Source organism: Lampetra planeri, chromosome 5 (genome assembly GCF_965212315.1).
Source record: "Lampetra planeri chromosome 5, kcLamPlan1.2.h2, whole genome shotgun sequence".
Lineage (NCBI taxonomy): Eukaryota > Metazoa > Chordata > Hyperoartia > Petromyzontiformes > Petromyzontidae > Lampetra > Lampetra planeri.
The window spans coordinates 17,122,268-17,136,706 of NC_136111.1; the positions used below are offsets into that span (position 1 = coordinate 17,122,268).

General features: G+C 54.8%; 1 protein-coding gene across 8 annotated transcripts in view; it reads left to right on the forward strand.

Moving 5' to 3' along the window:
• Nucleotides 1-14,439, forward strand: part of LOC144719035 (myosin-10-like) — a 79,716-nt gene that overhangs the window by 51,363 nt on the left and 13,914 nt on the right. For all 8 annotated transcript variants that reach the window (XM_078594775.1, XM_078594779.1, XM_078594777.1 and 5 more), the window contains exons 19-34: nt 1,514-1,635; nt 2,028-2,097; nt 2,411-2,571; nt 3,588-3,696; nt 4,291-4,422; nt 4,726-4,932; nt 5,872-6,009; nt 6,384-6,507; nt 7,438-7,609; nt 7,743-7,955; nt 8,792-8,936; nt 9,809-10,015; nt 10,696-10,800; nt 11,736-11,888; nt 12,319-12,567; nt 13,715-13,927. In XM_078594775.1, the coding sequence (XP_078450901.1) occupies nt 1,514-1,635; nt 2,028-2,097; nt 2,411-2,571; nt 3,588-3,696; nt 4,291-4,422; nt 4,726-4,932; nt 5,872-6,009; nt 6,384-6,507; nt 7,438-7,609; nt 7,743-7,955; nt 8,792-8,936; nt 9,809-10,015; nt 10,696-10,800; nt 11,736-11,888; nt 12,319-12,567; nt 13,715-13,927 (2,520 nt within the window). The remainder of the gene's footprint in view (nt 1-1,513; nt 1,636-2,027; nt 2,098-2,410; nt 2,572-3,587; nt 3,697-4,290; nt 4,423-4,725; nt 4,933-5,871; nt 6,010-6,383; nt 6,508-7,437; nt 7,610-7,742; nt 7,956-8,791; nt 8,937-9,808; nt 10,016-10,695; nt 10,801-11,735; nt 11,889-12,318; nt 12,568-13,714; nt 13,928-14,439) is intronic.

Below are 14,439 nucleotides of genomic sequence, written 5' to 3' on the forward strand. Positions count from 1 at the left end.
CTTCAATGCCCAAGTTGGTCATGATGCTGGCACCTGGTCTGAAGTGATTGGAAAGCATGGGCCAGATCAGCTCAATAACAATGGTAGGAAGCTGCTAGATTTTTGTGTAGCCCATGGGCTTGTAATTACCAACACGCTGTTCCGGGATCTACGCATCCACACAACATCATGGATGCATGCCGGGTCCAAGCAAGAACATCTGCTGGACTACGTAGTGATGGAACAGCGGATGCGAGCCCATGTCCTTGACACCAGGACCTACCGTGGAGCTGATCTGCCCACTGACCATCGACTTGTCATCTGTAAGATGCGCCTGCCATTCTTCCACTCCGGTGGTGGGTGTACACCCAGGACCCCATTCAAACCCAAGGTGGCCTTGTCTCAGCGAGCTGATGAAAGTTGCAAGTGAGAATTTAATCATCGCTTGCGGCTGGGGTTGGCATCGTCCCCCACTCCTCCAGATGTCGAGGAGAAATGGGTGAGGTTTAGGACTGGCTCGTGCAGCTGCAATGACTGCTTTGGGTACACGATCCAGACCTGCCCAGAGACTCTGGCTGACAGATGAGGTGTTCAGGCTGGCTGAGAAAAAGCGACAGGCCCACTCTCATCGTCAACAGCATCCCACGTCAGAGAATGAGGAGGCTTAGCGCAGCCTTTGGTCGGAGGTTCGGAGAGCCATGAGGCGCTGTATGGATGGATGGTGGTGGTTGCGGGTTGCTGAGGAGATGAAGTCTGCCTCAATGGCCCGCGATCACAAATCACTATTTAACTCCATCAAAAAAGTAACCTGCAGCGCCCACACCTATTCCCATCAGGGGAAAAAACGGTGATCCAATTTCCGACCCCCAGGAAGAGGTTTGCAGATTTGCTGAGCATTTTGTGAAGTCCTGGGGAGGGGAAATCCCTCGACATGGAAAACATTGTCGGACAAAGTGGGGATTACCCTGCTGAGGCTGCGGTGTCTCAAATATTGGAAGAAGAAGTTACCCCCTGTGAGTGGCCGGCTGAGGTGCCATCTGTTGAGGAAGTACTAAAGGCGATCCAGAGTCTGAGACCAGAAAAGGCACCGGGCAGAGATGATCTCCCAAGCAAAATGCTGAGGGAGGGTGGCGTTTGTGCACAGACTGTCCTACATGACATCATAACAACAGTCTGGACCACTGGACGGGTTCCGCAGGATTGGAAGGATGCCCTGGTGGACCCCTCTTTAAGGGCGACCGCACAAACTGTAACAACTGCAGGGGCATCTCACTCCTCAGTGTGCCGGGAAAGCTCCTGGCAAGGACCTGGTGACGCGAGTTCGATTCCCGCTCGTGGCCAACATTGGTGACGAATATCTGAACCAGTCCTGGGCCTCCCCTAGGTCGACTCAGCCAGTTCGCTTCTGAAAAAAAGCTACGTATAGCTCAGTGGGCATTACCTGGTAAATAAAATAAAAAAAGCTTAGTTTAAAAGTTAAAGTTTAGAGTGCTTGTGCTACTTGCGCTGCTTGTGCACGCGTCGCTGGACGCAGGCGGGCAAGCTGGAGCCCCACCTCGTGCTGGACCAGCTGCGCTGTAACGGAGTCCTTGAGGGCATCCGCATCTGCCGGCAGGGCTTCCCCAACCGCATCGTCTTCCAGGAGTTCCGCCAGCGGTTAGTCGACCCCCCGCATGACCCGATCAGCCTTCTCGTGCACCACACGTGTTCTCATGTCCTGCACATGTTCAGTGTTCATGTCCTCCACCTGTCAGTGTTCATGCCCTGCACCTGTTCACAGTTCGTGTTGTGCACCTGTCCAATGTTGTCATGTCCTGCACAGGTTCAGTGCGAGTCTCCTGCACTTGTTAACTTTTCCTGTCCTGCACCTGTTCAGTGTTCGTTTCCTGCACCTCTCCAGTGTTCAAGTTCTGCACATAGTCAATGTTCATGTCCTGCACCTGTTCAGTGTTCGTGCACTGCTCCTGTCTGGTGCATCAACACCCAAGCAGTGTGTGCGAGCCACTGCTCTCCTCAACACACGTCTCTTGTCTGGATTCTCACTGCAGATATGAAATCTTGACTCCAAATGCCATTCCCAAGGGTTTCATGGACGGAAAGCAAGCCTGCGAACTCATGGTAGGCATCTTCTTGGTTCTTTCGGTAAAATCACGTAGAAGGGAAGTAATGAAATAATAAAAATTAAACATAATAAAATAATTCTCACGACGTTTCGGCCACAATGCAAGCAGCCGTCCTCAGGTGAAAACCAGGTCTGTCGAGGCGATAGCGTCTGAATGAAACAGCACCATGCTTGGAGCATATATTTAAGCTGGGCAAACGCTGCCTGATGGTTTTTATGCTGCTGCTACTGCTGTAATGCATCGTCGTCGTCATCATGATCCGCTCAAGTTGTTCTATGAAAGATGACCTCTCACCTCGCTCACGGTAGATCCGGGCACTGGAGCTGGATCCCAACCTCTTCCGGATCGGACAGAGCAAGATCTTCTTCCGCGCGGGCGTGCTCGCCCACCTGGAGGAGGAGCGCGACATGAAGATCACTGACATCGTCATCCTTTTCCAGGCCTCGTGCCGCGGATACCTCGCTAGGAAGTAGGTGGCACCCGGGCGCCTCTGGAAACTGCCGCGGCCGCAGTCACTCCCGCTTCAGTGGTTCAGTCGTCGTGCGGCTAAAAAATCTAATGCGTTAGTGGATAAAAAAGCATCGCGTACAATCTCCCCTCTTTCTCTTCCTCATCGCTGATGTTACCACGCTTCTGTGTAGTCGATCTCCCCTCCTCCACTTCGATCTGGAGGAAGTCTCACCACCACCCTTGTCGTCACCACCGCAGTCACGCTCTCCCCGTGTGCCTTATCCTTCCGCCTCACCTTCACTCTTCCTCTCCTTCCCCTAATCTCCGCGTGGTAAACTCTGTGCATGTTGTTTCTCATCCTGGCCGCAAGGGCTCCGTTTTGCTTCCGTCTTTTAGTCGTCGATGCTCCGCATTGCCTGCAGTAGTTTCAGCGGGGAGCCGGGGAGGGGGGGGCGTTATTTGCTACGCTGTTCTACCCAATTAATATACCCGTAAATTACGTGACGTCTTTAAACATCCAATTGATCTTGATTTGAAGCTTCCAATTGGATGGCAAGGTGACGAGATGTTAACTACCTCGCCTGATACACAGGAGGTCGTGGGTTCGATCCCAACCCTGACGACCGTTGCATATTTGGAGTTTGCGTGTTCTCTCTTCCTGTGGTCACGTGGGTTTTTCTCCGTGGCCTCCTGTTTTTCCCGCCGCATTTAGAAACATGCGTTTAGAGTATTTGGCTGCTCGAAAATTCCACGTGGTGATAAGCCACTTCGTTGAGCTATCATTTGTGGCCAGGTCGCTTCTGAAAAAGAGCTGCCTTTAGCTCGGTGGACCTTATCTGGTAAAATATTTTTTTTTTTTTACAGTTTTAGTAGTTGTACTGGACGACAGCGCAACGACGCGTCCGAGCACGTTACTCGAGCTTCGTGTCAAGAGCCGTGCCGTGCATTTACCGAGGAGGGGGGGGGGCTCCCCCGGTGAGCACCACCCACGCCAGCTCAACCGCGCGTGCGCCGTTTTGTCGTGGTGACGCGCAGGGCGTTTGGGCGCCGGCAGCAGCAGATGAGCGCCCTCAAGGTGATCCAGAGGAACTGCGCCGCCTACCTCAAGCTCCGCAACTGGCAGTGGTGGCGTATGTTCACCAAGGTGAGGGGGACGTGAAGGAACTCCCCTTCCTTGGCCACTTTGCACGAAGGACAGGGGGGGCGGAGACTGGGTTGGCACCGTGGCCAGGGTGCTTCAGAATCTGAATGTTTATTTATTATACGCCTCACTCACGGAAGGCCCCGGAAACTCGGATCTCGGCCGGTGATCGGCTCAGCCCAACATCTCTCCAGCGTAGATCGATTGAGCACCACGCTACATGTATATGTGTGTATGATGAACTTCTTTCGCACCGTACATATGCTAACCGTGCTGATCAGCCAATTAACTGTGGCTGTGTGGAGAGACACGTCGAAAACAGAGGAATGTGGAATTTCCTCCACTGACTTAAGCTCGCTACTGGAGACAAGTGCCGATGCCAATGTCCATTGAGTAGCGTGAAGGCACCAGCTTTTAAATTTGTTCTTGTGTGTGCGTACCGTGTGTGTGTGCATGTGTGCCACGTGTGTACCATGTGCGTGCGCCGCTAACGTGTGTACCGTGTGTGTGTGTGTGCCGTGCGCGTGTATGTTTGTGTGTGCCGCGTTTGTACCATCTGTGCGCCACGCGTGCCGTCCTCCTGCTCCTTGCGTGCAGGTGAAGCCGCTGCTGCAGGTGACGCGGCAGGAGGAGGAGCTGCAGGCGAAGGAGGAGGAGCTGCAGAAGGTGAAGGAGAAACAGAGCAAGGCCGAGTGCGACCTCGTCGATTTGGAGCGCAAGCACGCGCAGGTGAGCGGGTCGCACGGGTGAGCGGGGTGCAAGGGTGAACAGGATTCAGAGGTGAAAATGGTGCAAGGGTGGTGAGCGGTGTGCAAGGGTTAGATGGGTGAGCGGGTGCAAGGGTGAGCATTGTGAGCGGGGTGCACGGGTGAACAGGATTCAAAGGTGAAAAGGGTGCAAGGGTGGTGAGCGGTGTGCAAGGGTGAGCGTTGTGAGCGGGGTGCACGGGTGAGCGGGGTGCATGAGTGACCGGGGCAGTACGGGCGACCGCGGCAGCACAGGTGACAACTGTGACTCTCGATGGCACTGTAGCTCGTGGAGGAGAAGCAGATCCTGGCGGAGCAGCTGCAGGCGGAGACGGAGCTGTGCGCCGAGGCGGAGGAGATGCGCTCGCGCCTCGCCGCCAAGAAGCAGGAGCTGGAGGACATCCTGCACGACCTGGAGGCGCGCGTCGAGGAGGAAGAGGAGCGCGTGCAGTCGCTCACACAGGACAAGAAGAAGATGCAGCAGCACGTGCAGGTGCGATATGATTGGCAGATGCGCGCACCGGATGATCTTGTGTGTGTGTGCGTGTGTGCGTGTGCGTGTGTGTGTGTGTAGCGGTTAGTGCCCCGCGCTACGAACTCGGCGACCCGAGTTTGATTTCTGCTCATCGCCAACACCGGTGACGATTATCTGAACCGGTCCTGGGCCTCCTCCCCTAGGTCGACTTGTCCTCAAATGAGTACCTGGTGCGGTGTGTATTAACATCGGTACTGCGTAGACAAGGGCAGCCGGGCGCGGAGCTGGCCACCCACCCCCCTCGTATGCCGTGCCAACCTTCATGGGTGCTCGTTAACAGCACTTGCCCTAACAGTCTGTTAAAGCTATATGGGTGATCTTTCTCTTTGTGTATTCCACATGATTTGGCGAGTGGTGAGCACAGTGGTTATCGCACTCCGCTGCGATTGTGGACGTACGTGTGATTGATTCTTTTTCCACGGCCTCCCGTAGCTGCTCACTAACAGAAATCACCCCATACTAGGTCAAATATAGCTTTTTATTCTCGTGTTTGAGTGTACGTCGTCACTTTGTTGTGCTTGAATGCCATTTGGACACTCAAAACACCCGGGTTGGTCGTGTCGACACCCTGCTTGACACGCGGCCTTCGTGTTATCGGCGAATTATGTTCGAGTTCTGTTCGCTGCCGCCCCGCTCGCCGCGTGACATATATGTATGTATGTTGAACTTCCTTCACACCGCAGGTAGCCAACCGCGCTAATCAGCGGTGCGGGGAAGGGCAACAACCTAACGCAAAAAGCAGTTCGAATGAAATGAGTTTTCAATCTGGATGATTTAAAAGTGCACAGCTCCAGTGTCTTCCTAACATCGGAAGGAAAGGGCGTTGCAGACGGCCGTGGAAGCGCGCGTGGAAGCGCGCATCCGCCTTGACGCGCCCATTGCAACTGTTTCGCCCAGGACCTGGAGGAACAGCTGGAGGAGGAGGAGGCGGCTCGGCAGAAGCTGCAGCTGGAGAAGGTGACGACGGAGGCGAAGGTGAAGAAGATGGAGGAGGACATCATCCTCCTGGAAGACCACAGCTCCAAGATCGCAAAGGTGTTTGGCACGTTGCTCGCTTCCGCTCACAATCAATCGCTCTTGGCGGTTGAGCAATCACGATCGTAATGATAACGATTTGCTTTTGACGTCGTGTCTTGCGCACGCCGTCACCGGCTTGACATCGCATCTCAACACTTTAAAGGGCACCCCCAGTGGCAGCTGGAGGTGCCCTTTGAAGGTGACCTAGCACCGAGCCTGCAATTGGGCGTTAGCTTCCTCTTATCGAATTGCATCATGGGGTTATTTATTAACGCTGACCCGTAGCGAAGAGTGGGGTGAGGGGGGGGGGGAGTCCCTGGGCCGTTGAAGCGAACGCGTCTCCCGCGGGCGCACGCGTGCCGTGTCTCTCTCTACGCTCCGCACGCGTGCAGGAGAAGAAGCTGCTGGAGGAGCGCGTGGCCGAGGTTGGGACGCATCTCACAGAGGAGGAGGAGAAAGCGAAGAACCTGCTCAAAGTGAAGCACAAGCACGAGGCCATGATCGCCGACCTCGAGGGTGAACCCCTGCACACATACGCATGCGCAGGCACACGCAGGCTCGCGCACGGACGCACACCCAGCCGCACTCACGTAGGCGCACACACACGCAGATACAGACACGCAGGCACACACGCACGCACACGTATACATGCAGGCGCAAAGACAAAGATCCCCTGTAAAGCCTGAACAGATTGTTGGGGCAAGTGCTGTTAGTTAGCGAGCATCTATTAAGGCCGACACAGAACATGAAGGGCTGGGTGGCCAGCACCACGCCTGACTGCCTTTGTCTCCCCAGTGGCCACGTTTACACACACCGCACTCAGGTACTCACTTGAGGCTGAGTCAACCTAGGGGAACACCAGGGCCAGCTCAGATATGCGTCATTGACGTTGGCCGTGAGTGGGAAACAAATTTGGTCGGCACAGGTTCATGGCGCAGATTGCTAACTACCGCGCCACTGCTCTCCCCAGCCACGCACAGGTATGTATGCATATATGTTGAACTTCTTTCGCACCATACGTAGCCAGCCATGCCAATGGGAGGTGCGAGAGAAGGACAACAAACTAAAAAGCAGTTCTACAGAAATTAGTTTTCAACCTAGATTATTTAAAAAGTGCATCGCTCCAGTGGCTTCCTAATATTGGAAGGAAGAGTGTTCCAGACGGCCGCAGAAACGCATCTCGTTCGCCAAAAGCGGCTGCGAGGATGACCTGAGTCCACGAGATGGTTTATGCTCCTTAACGAGATCATCGAGGTATTGTGCTTCATTTGTGTGCAATGAGCGCGACCTTATGAAGTGCTAATTCGGCAACCGGAAGCCAATGCAGCTCGGCTCGTGTCGGACGGACACGAGTGGTCGGCACCGAGCACAGTGCAGGCAGCGCGTCCACCAGCCACAGTAACTCCCTGCCGCGCCCCCCGCGTGACCTCCCTCGCGGCCGCGCAGAGCGCCTCAAGAAGGAGGAGAAGACGCGGCAGGAGCTGGAGAAGGCGAAGCGCAAGCTGGACGGGGAGAGCACCGACCTGCAGGACCAGATCGCCGAGCTGCAGCAGCAGATCATCGAGCTCAAGATGCTGCTCGCCAAGAAGGAGGAGGAGCTGCAGGCTGCCCTCGCCAGGTCGGTCGATCGCGAGCGGGGTGGTCGCGAGCGGGGTGGTCGCGAGCGGGGTGGTCGCGTGCATCGTCGCGCGTGCTCGTTGTGCCGCTCGCGCACGCCGCTCACGCGCGCCGCGTGCTCGTTGCGGGCGCAGGGGCGACGAGGAGACGCTGCAGAAGAACAACGTCCTGAAGCAGCTGCGCGAGCTGCAGTCGCAGATGGGCGAGTTGGCCGAGGACCTGGAGTCGGAGAAGACGTCGCGGAACAAGGCCGAGAAGCAGAAGCGAGACCTCAGCGAGGAGCTCGAGGCCCTCAAGACGGAGCTTGAGGACACCCTCGACACCACCGCCGCCCAGCAGGAGCTCCGGTGCGTGCGCGTGTGTGTGTGCGCGTGTGTGTGTGCGCGTGTATGTGTGCGCGTGTATGTGTGCGCGTGTATGTGTGTGCGTGTGTGTGTGTGCATGCGTGTGCTCGTGGGTAGTGAGGAAATTGCGAGGGAATGGAAACGGCGATGAATTTGCTGTGGCTTGGTGTTTGTGGCTCGGTCTATGTTGCTCTTCGGAGCCCAATATTTGCGTTGAGAGAAAGGAAGTTTTTGAGATCAAAAATGACAAACTTCGCGTGAAATAGTCGCGTCGTTAACGTCTTCAATTTTAAATATCAGCACAGAGCGTTTTCATTCGGCATGTAAGTCACGCCTCGTTGTTCGCAGGAACACGGAATGGCAGCAGCGTTCTAGATGGAGGTTCAGATCGGTGTGTGCACGTCCCCAATTCAGCAGGCCCGCCCTAAGTCGTGTGTTTCCACGAGTCTTTGTATTCACCTTCCTCTCCGTCCACCCCCCGTTGCGCTCATCTCGCTCTTCTCTCGTGGCCGCCCGCCCACACATCCACACAAAGACAAAGATCCCCCGTATAGCCTTAAATAGACTGTTGGAGCAAGTGCTGTTGGCGAGCAACAATGAAGGCCGAAACTGCACACAAGGGGGTGGGTGGCCAGCACCACGCCCGGCTGCCTTCGTCTCCCTAGTGGTGATGTATATACACCGCACCAGGTAGTCATTTTAGGCTGAGTCGACCCAGGGGAGTCCCAAGTCCGGTTCAGATAATCGTCACTGGTGTTGGGCGTGAGCGGGAATTTAATTCAGGTCGCTACACTATCGGCCGCCCACACACCCACACACCCGTCCGTCGATCCCTGCAGCACAAAGCGAGAGCAAGAGGTGGCGGAGCTGAAAAAGGCAATCGAGGAGGAGACGAAATCCCACGAGGCGGCCATCGTGGACATGCGGCACCGCCACGGCCAGACGCTGGAGGAGCTCTCGGAGCAGCTGGAGCAGGCGAAGAGGGTAAGCTCCACCGCGCTCCTCTATATCTTTTTATCGCAATCGGCAAACGATTCCAGTGTGGGGGAGACATTCCAATTAGACTACGGGAGTGGGTCACCTTTTCCTTGCCGAGAGACTTTCAAATACCTCCTGCGGGGACGTTGCAGCTACGGCAAAAGGCCCTTGCGGTGACACAAGTGAGTGAGTGCGCTGTGCTGCCAGCGTGAAAATATTGACTTCCTAGAACCCGATTTAGTGTGGCTAGGATGCTTGCAGTGACCAGTATATATTGTTCCTGGACCTCATGTAGGCATGGGCCATATGAAATAAAGTTGTGGGCCGTATCTGTTCCGCATGTGGCGGCGATAGGTTCCCTATCCCTGACTTGGACCCTGTTAGAGTCAGGGCAGGTTACCCAGACAGGTGTTGGAAGCGGGCACCCAGAGGGCAGAAACCAAGAGGAAAGACCTGACGAGGTCCAGGATGGTCAACCCTTGCTGCGAGCCCACTGAGCTATATCGCTCTTTTTCAGAGGTGACCTGGCCACAAATGTTAGCTCAATGAAGTGGCTTATCATGTGGAAATTTATAATGGGCAATATTCTAAACGCACGTCTCTAAATGTGGAGGGAAAAAACTGGAAGACCTGGAGAAAAATACACACGCCCACGGAGAGAACATATGCAGGCGTCGGGGTCGATGGTCATCTCGCCACCGTGGTCTCCCTCAATAGGTGCTCACTAACAGCACCTGTCCTGTGGTCTGTCGGACAAAACTTATAATGGTTCAGGTGTGGTTTTTGTCCCGGCTGGGTCGCGTGTTGGAGGAGCGTATTGAGATGGTGCGTTTTGGTGACCGCCATGGCGTCTGTGTCCCACGGCGTTGCTACTGCAGTTCAAGGGCAACCTGGAGAAGTCGAAGCAGTCACTGGAGGCCGAGCGCCAGGAGCTGCTGTCCGAGGTGCGCGCGCTGGCGCAGTCGCGCTCCGAGTCGGAGCAGAAGCGCAAGAAGACGGACGGGCTGCTGCAGGAGCTGCAGGTCAAGGCGGCGGAGAGTGAGAGGTCGCGCGCCGAGCTCGGCGATCGCGCCTCCAAGCTGCAGGTGCGCCTCGAACCGTCGTCGTCGATGTCGTTACGATCGTGCATTTTTCCCTCTCTCTGTCGCCGGTCGCCTCGCGGTGTTGGCCCCCTGGAGCCTTTTGCGCCACGTCTCCATTGATAAGAAGGATGTCGTCACGATCGCCGTCACCGCCAATCATTGTATTCACCGTCACCATATCTTTGTCGTCACCATTGTTTTACCGCGATTTACAGATGTCATGGTTTCCTTTGGCGATAGGTGTCCTTGTACTCGGCATGACCGTTATTATTGTCATCATCATCGTCATCCTTTGTTTTCTTCATCGCCATGATAATTATCTTCACCATCATTGTTACTGTCCTAGTTATCGTTGCTGTGATCATGACCATCCTCGTCTGGATCGTCATCAAAATAACAGAGCTAGGTTGGTGCGAAGTGCCTGATCAAGACAACACAAAGAGAGCCACTATCTTGGCCCCCTCTAATCTAAGATGTTTCTTGTTCATGTTTTTGTTTGTTGCGGTTGCACCCAATTCAAGAGCCGAATGGCTCTCAGGGCTATACCAAATATAAATGAAACTGAAACTGAAAACTCTATTCTACGGAGTCGCTTTCGTGACACGTCGATCGCCCTGGTTTGCTGCATACGTCGATTCGACTGTGAACCCCCGTGTGCCGCACCCCCCTCCTCCCCGGTGCAGAACGAGCTGGAGAACGTGTCTACGTTGCTGTCGGAGACCGAGGGCAAGGCCCACAAGCTGGCCAAGGAGGTGTCGAGCCTGGAGTCGCAGCTGCAAGAAACGCAGGTGCCGACCTCCGGGCCTGCATGCTCGTTCGCACGCGCAAATTACCACTCGTCCAGAAATTAAGAGTTTTTAAAAATGAATGTAGTTTTTATTTTGTGACCGTCGCCAATTGTTAACCGCGAGTTGTCAACGGCGTACGTTTGGTAATGGAGAGGGTTTTAGGTTGCCTCTGTGTTCTGTTTTTGTTTTCGTGAGCTGCTTTTGTCAACCGTGTGAGACAGGCGTGAGCTCAGCTGAAAATTAAGAAATCCGAACACATCGATTCACGCCAGCGGGCGTGCGAAATCCGTTCCACAGGGGAATGCGGACAGATATAATTCTGCTTTGCCCGCTGGGATGCTAGAATGTACATTGGTTGCCTTTCATCCTCGCAGCCTCGGGAACAGTGGGCTGCAAACGTGGTCTGAAACGCGTTTCCCTGCTGCAGCTTTTCAGTCAAGGAAACGTTTTGTGTAACATTGAGGTTCCCACTTAATTACGTAATTGAGACTATACATTCGCAATTATCGCACCCCACCCTCCCCCCCGCTCCTATGCGCAAACTCGGCAGGACTCTCCTGAAAACGAGTCACAGGATTCGGTGAGGCTTCCATGGGTAAAGGAGCTTGATGATAAAAATCTGTTCTCCAACTTTGGCGCTTGGGAGTGGCAGATTTGTGTGCCAGAAAGCCGCCACGTGTTTAATACAAAAATGTCGTTTACTTGACTTGGTCTCATCAAGCCCTCGTGGCTTTAATCTGCGTCACTCGTCAGGGAAACTGTCTGCTGCCTGCAGACGCATGACAATAGCTCTGGGACCTTGACGCGCGCGCGTGGATCGTGCGAACCTTGGCGCGCGTGGATCGTGCGAACCTTGGCGCGCGTGGATCGTGCGAACCTTGGCGCGCGTGGATTGTGCGCGAGCCGTACCTGACGCGCGCGCTCTGCCTCCTCAGGAGCAGCTGCAGGAGGAGACGCGGCAAAAGTTGAATGCCAGCACAAAGGTCCGCCAGCTGGAGGATGAGAAGAACGGGCTCCAGGAGCAGTTGGAGGAGGAAGAGGAGGCAAAGAAGAACCTGGAGAAGCAGATGACCTCCCTACACGCTCAGGTGATCACTGGCACTTGTAGGAGATCACTGGCACACACAGGTGCACACTGGCATACACAGCATTGGCACACACAAATACACACTGGCATATGCAGGTACACACTGACACACCCGGGTATACAGTGGTACACGCAAATATACACTTCCATCGACAAAGATCCCTGTATTGCTTATAACAGACTGTTGGGGCAAGTGCTATTATCGAGCACCTATGAAGGCCAGCACAGCACACGAGGGAGTAGGTAGTCGGCACCATGTCCGACCACCTTCGTCTCCCTTGTGTACCCACTGCCATACACAGGTGCGGACTGGCACAGAGGTGATCACTGGCACGCACAGGCACACACAACCGTGCGCAGCGTCAGTTGCAACGTCTTTGGGGAGAGGAGATGACTGGGACGTGCCCTTGTGCTTTTCCCTCCCCTCTCAGCTGGCCGAGGCGCGCAAGAAGGTGGAGGAGGACGTGGGGTCCCTGGAGGGCCTGGAGGAGGGCAAGAAGAAGATGCTGAAGGACATGGAGGCGCTGACCCAGCGGCTGGAGGAGAAGAGCGCCGCGTGCGACAAGGTGGAGAAGACCAAGAACCGTCTGCAGCAGGAGCTCGATGACCTCACCGTGGACCTTGACCTGCAGCGGCAGACCGTGTCCAACCTCGAGAAGAAGCAGAAGAAGTTTGACCAGGTGCGCCGCGACCTTCGCCAGTTGGTCCTCCACGCGATGGCGATGGGGAGAGAAGGGGGGGGGGGCGGAACCGGCGGTGTCCATGTGGCCTTGTTCATAAACATGCTGTGTGTGTGTGCGTGTGAGAGGAGCAGTGGCGTAGTATGAATGTATGGGGGCCACGATGGCGAGATGTTAAATATCTTGCCTGTTATACAGGAGGTCGTGGGTTTGATCCTGACCTTGACGCCTGTATATTTGGAGTTTGCTTGCCTCATTCCCCGTGGTCGCGTTTAGAGCATTTGGCTGCTGTAAATTGAGCTATCATTTGTGGCCAGGTCGCTTCTGAAAAGAGCTATATAGCTCATTGGGCCTTACCTGGTAAAATAAAAATTGTTTAGTTCAGGATGTATGTTGAACTTCTTTCACACTGTACATAGCCAACTGTGCTAATCTGAGGTGTGGGGAATGGACAACAAACTAAAAACAAAAAGCAGTTGTAAAGAATTTAGTTTTCAAACTCTATTTAAAACTGCATAGCTCCAGTGGCATCCTAACATCAGAAGGAAGAGCGTTCCAGGAGGCCGCAGAATGGCATCTGAAAGCGCACGATGCAGTGACCGTCTTTGTAGCTTGCACGTGTGCTATGATACCAGTGGCCTGGGTTTAATTTCCAGCCATGGACAGCAGTATCCGTGGCCGCTGATATCTTCAACTGTCCTGTGCTATCCTTGATGTGCGAATATCGGCACTGGGGGGAGACGGATGTGGTGTTGACCACCCTGCCCATTCATATTCTTTCTCGGTTTCATAGGCGCTCACTTACACCACTTCTCCTGTGGTCTGTCGGGCTTCACCTGGAATGGTTCAAGTGTGTTTTTTTTTATATCCGGTTCGGGCCACGTCTTGAGCGTTTCTCCTCTCACCACTGCGAGGCTTCTTTGCCCACACTTTAACCCCTCAAGGTTCCCCACAGCAGTGCGTGGCGAAAGCTCGGAAAATAAATGGTCAACACGCAGCCCGACCCAGTAAAAAAAAAAAAAATGCCTCGCGAAAACCTGCGGCACGTGAAAGCGCAAAGCAGGAGCCGTTATAGATTCTGAACTGGCTAGTTTGCCCCGACGGCCACCCACACTGACGGCGCTGGCCCCGCCGCACCCCACCGCAGATGCTGGCGGAGGAGAAGAGCGTGTCGGCGCGCTACGCGGAGGAGCGCGACCGCGCCGAGGCGGAGGCCCGTGAGAAGGAGACCAAGGCGCTGTCGCTGGCGCGGGCACTCGAGGAGACGGTGGAGGCCAAGGAGGAGCTGGAGAGGAGCAACAAGCAGCTGCGTGCCGAGATGGAGGACCTCGTGAGCTCCAAGGACGACGTCGGCAAAAGCGTAAGGCTCGCCGGGAGAGAAATCGCGTTGCAAACATCCCGCCGTACGCAACTCAAGTGACCGTCGCAGCGCAAATCAAGTCGTTGGTACATTTGGTATTCGTGCCGTTCTCACAGCGCCAGGCTGTGACAGATGATCGTCGCCTGCAGTCAAATGCCAGATGTTATGTGTGTGGTTTTACCCATTAGGTATTTTGTTGTTCTTGCCTTCCCTTGTACCCTGACTCGTGGCTCAGAATTGGATGGTTGCGAGTTCAAATCCTGGTCGGGGGTTGACTGAGCCCATAATTCCTCTGGGCTCGATGAAATTAGTACAACTGTGGGAAGCCAGCAGAGGATTGTCCTTTGGCTAGATTTACCCCTGCCATAGGAATGTGGAGCTTCCGCCACTGGAGCTGTGCACTGCCTCCACGCTCCTCTGAGCAGGAATTCACTTGGACTTTCCACTGTGTATCTGTGCGTTCCAGGCCCTTTCATCACCTTTGCTGAGACGCACGTGCATCCACATTCACA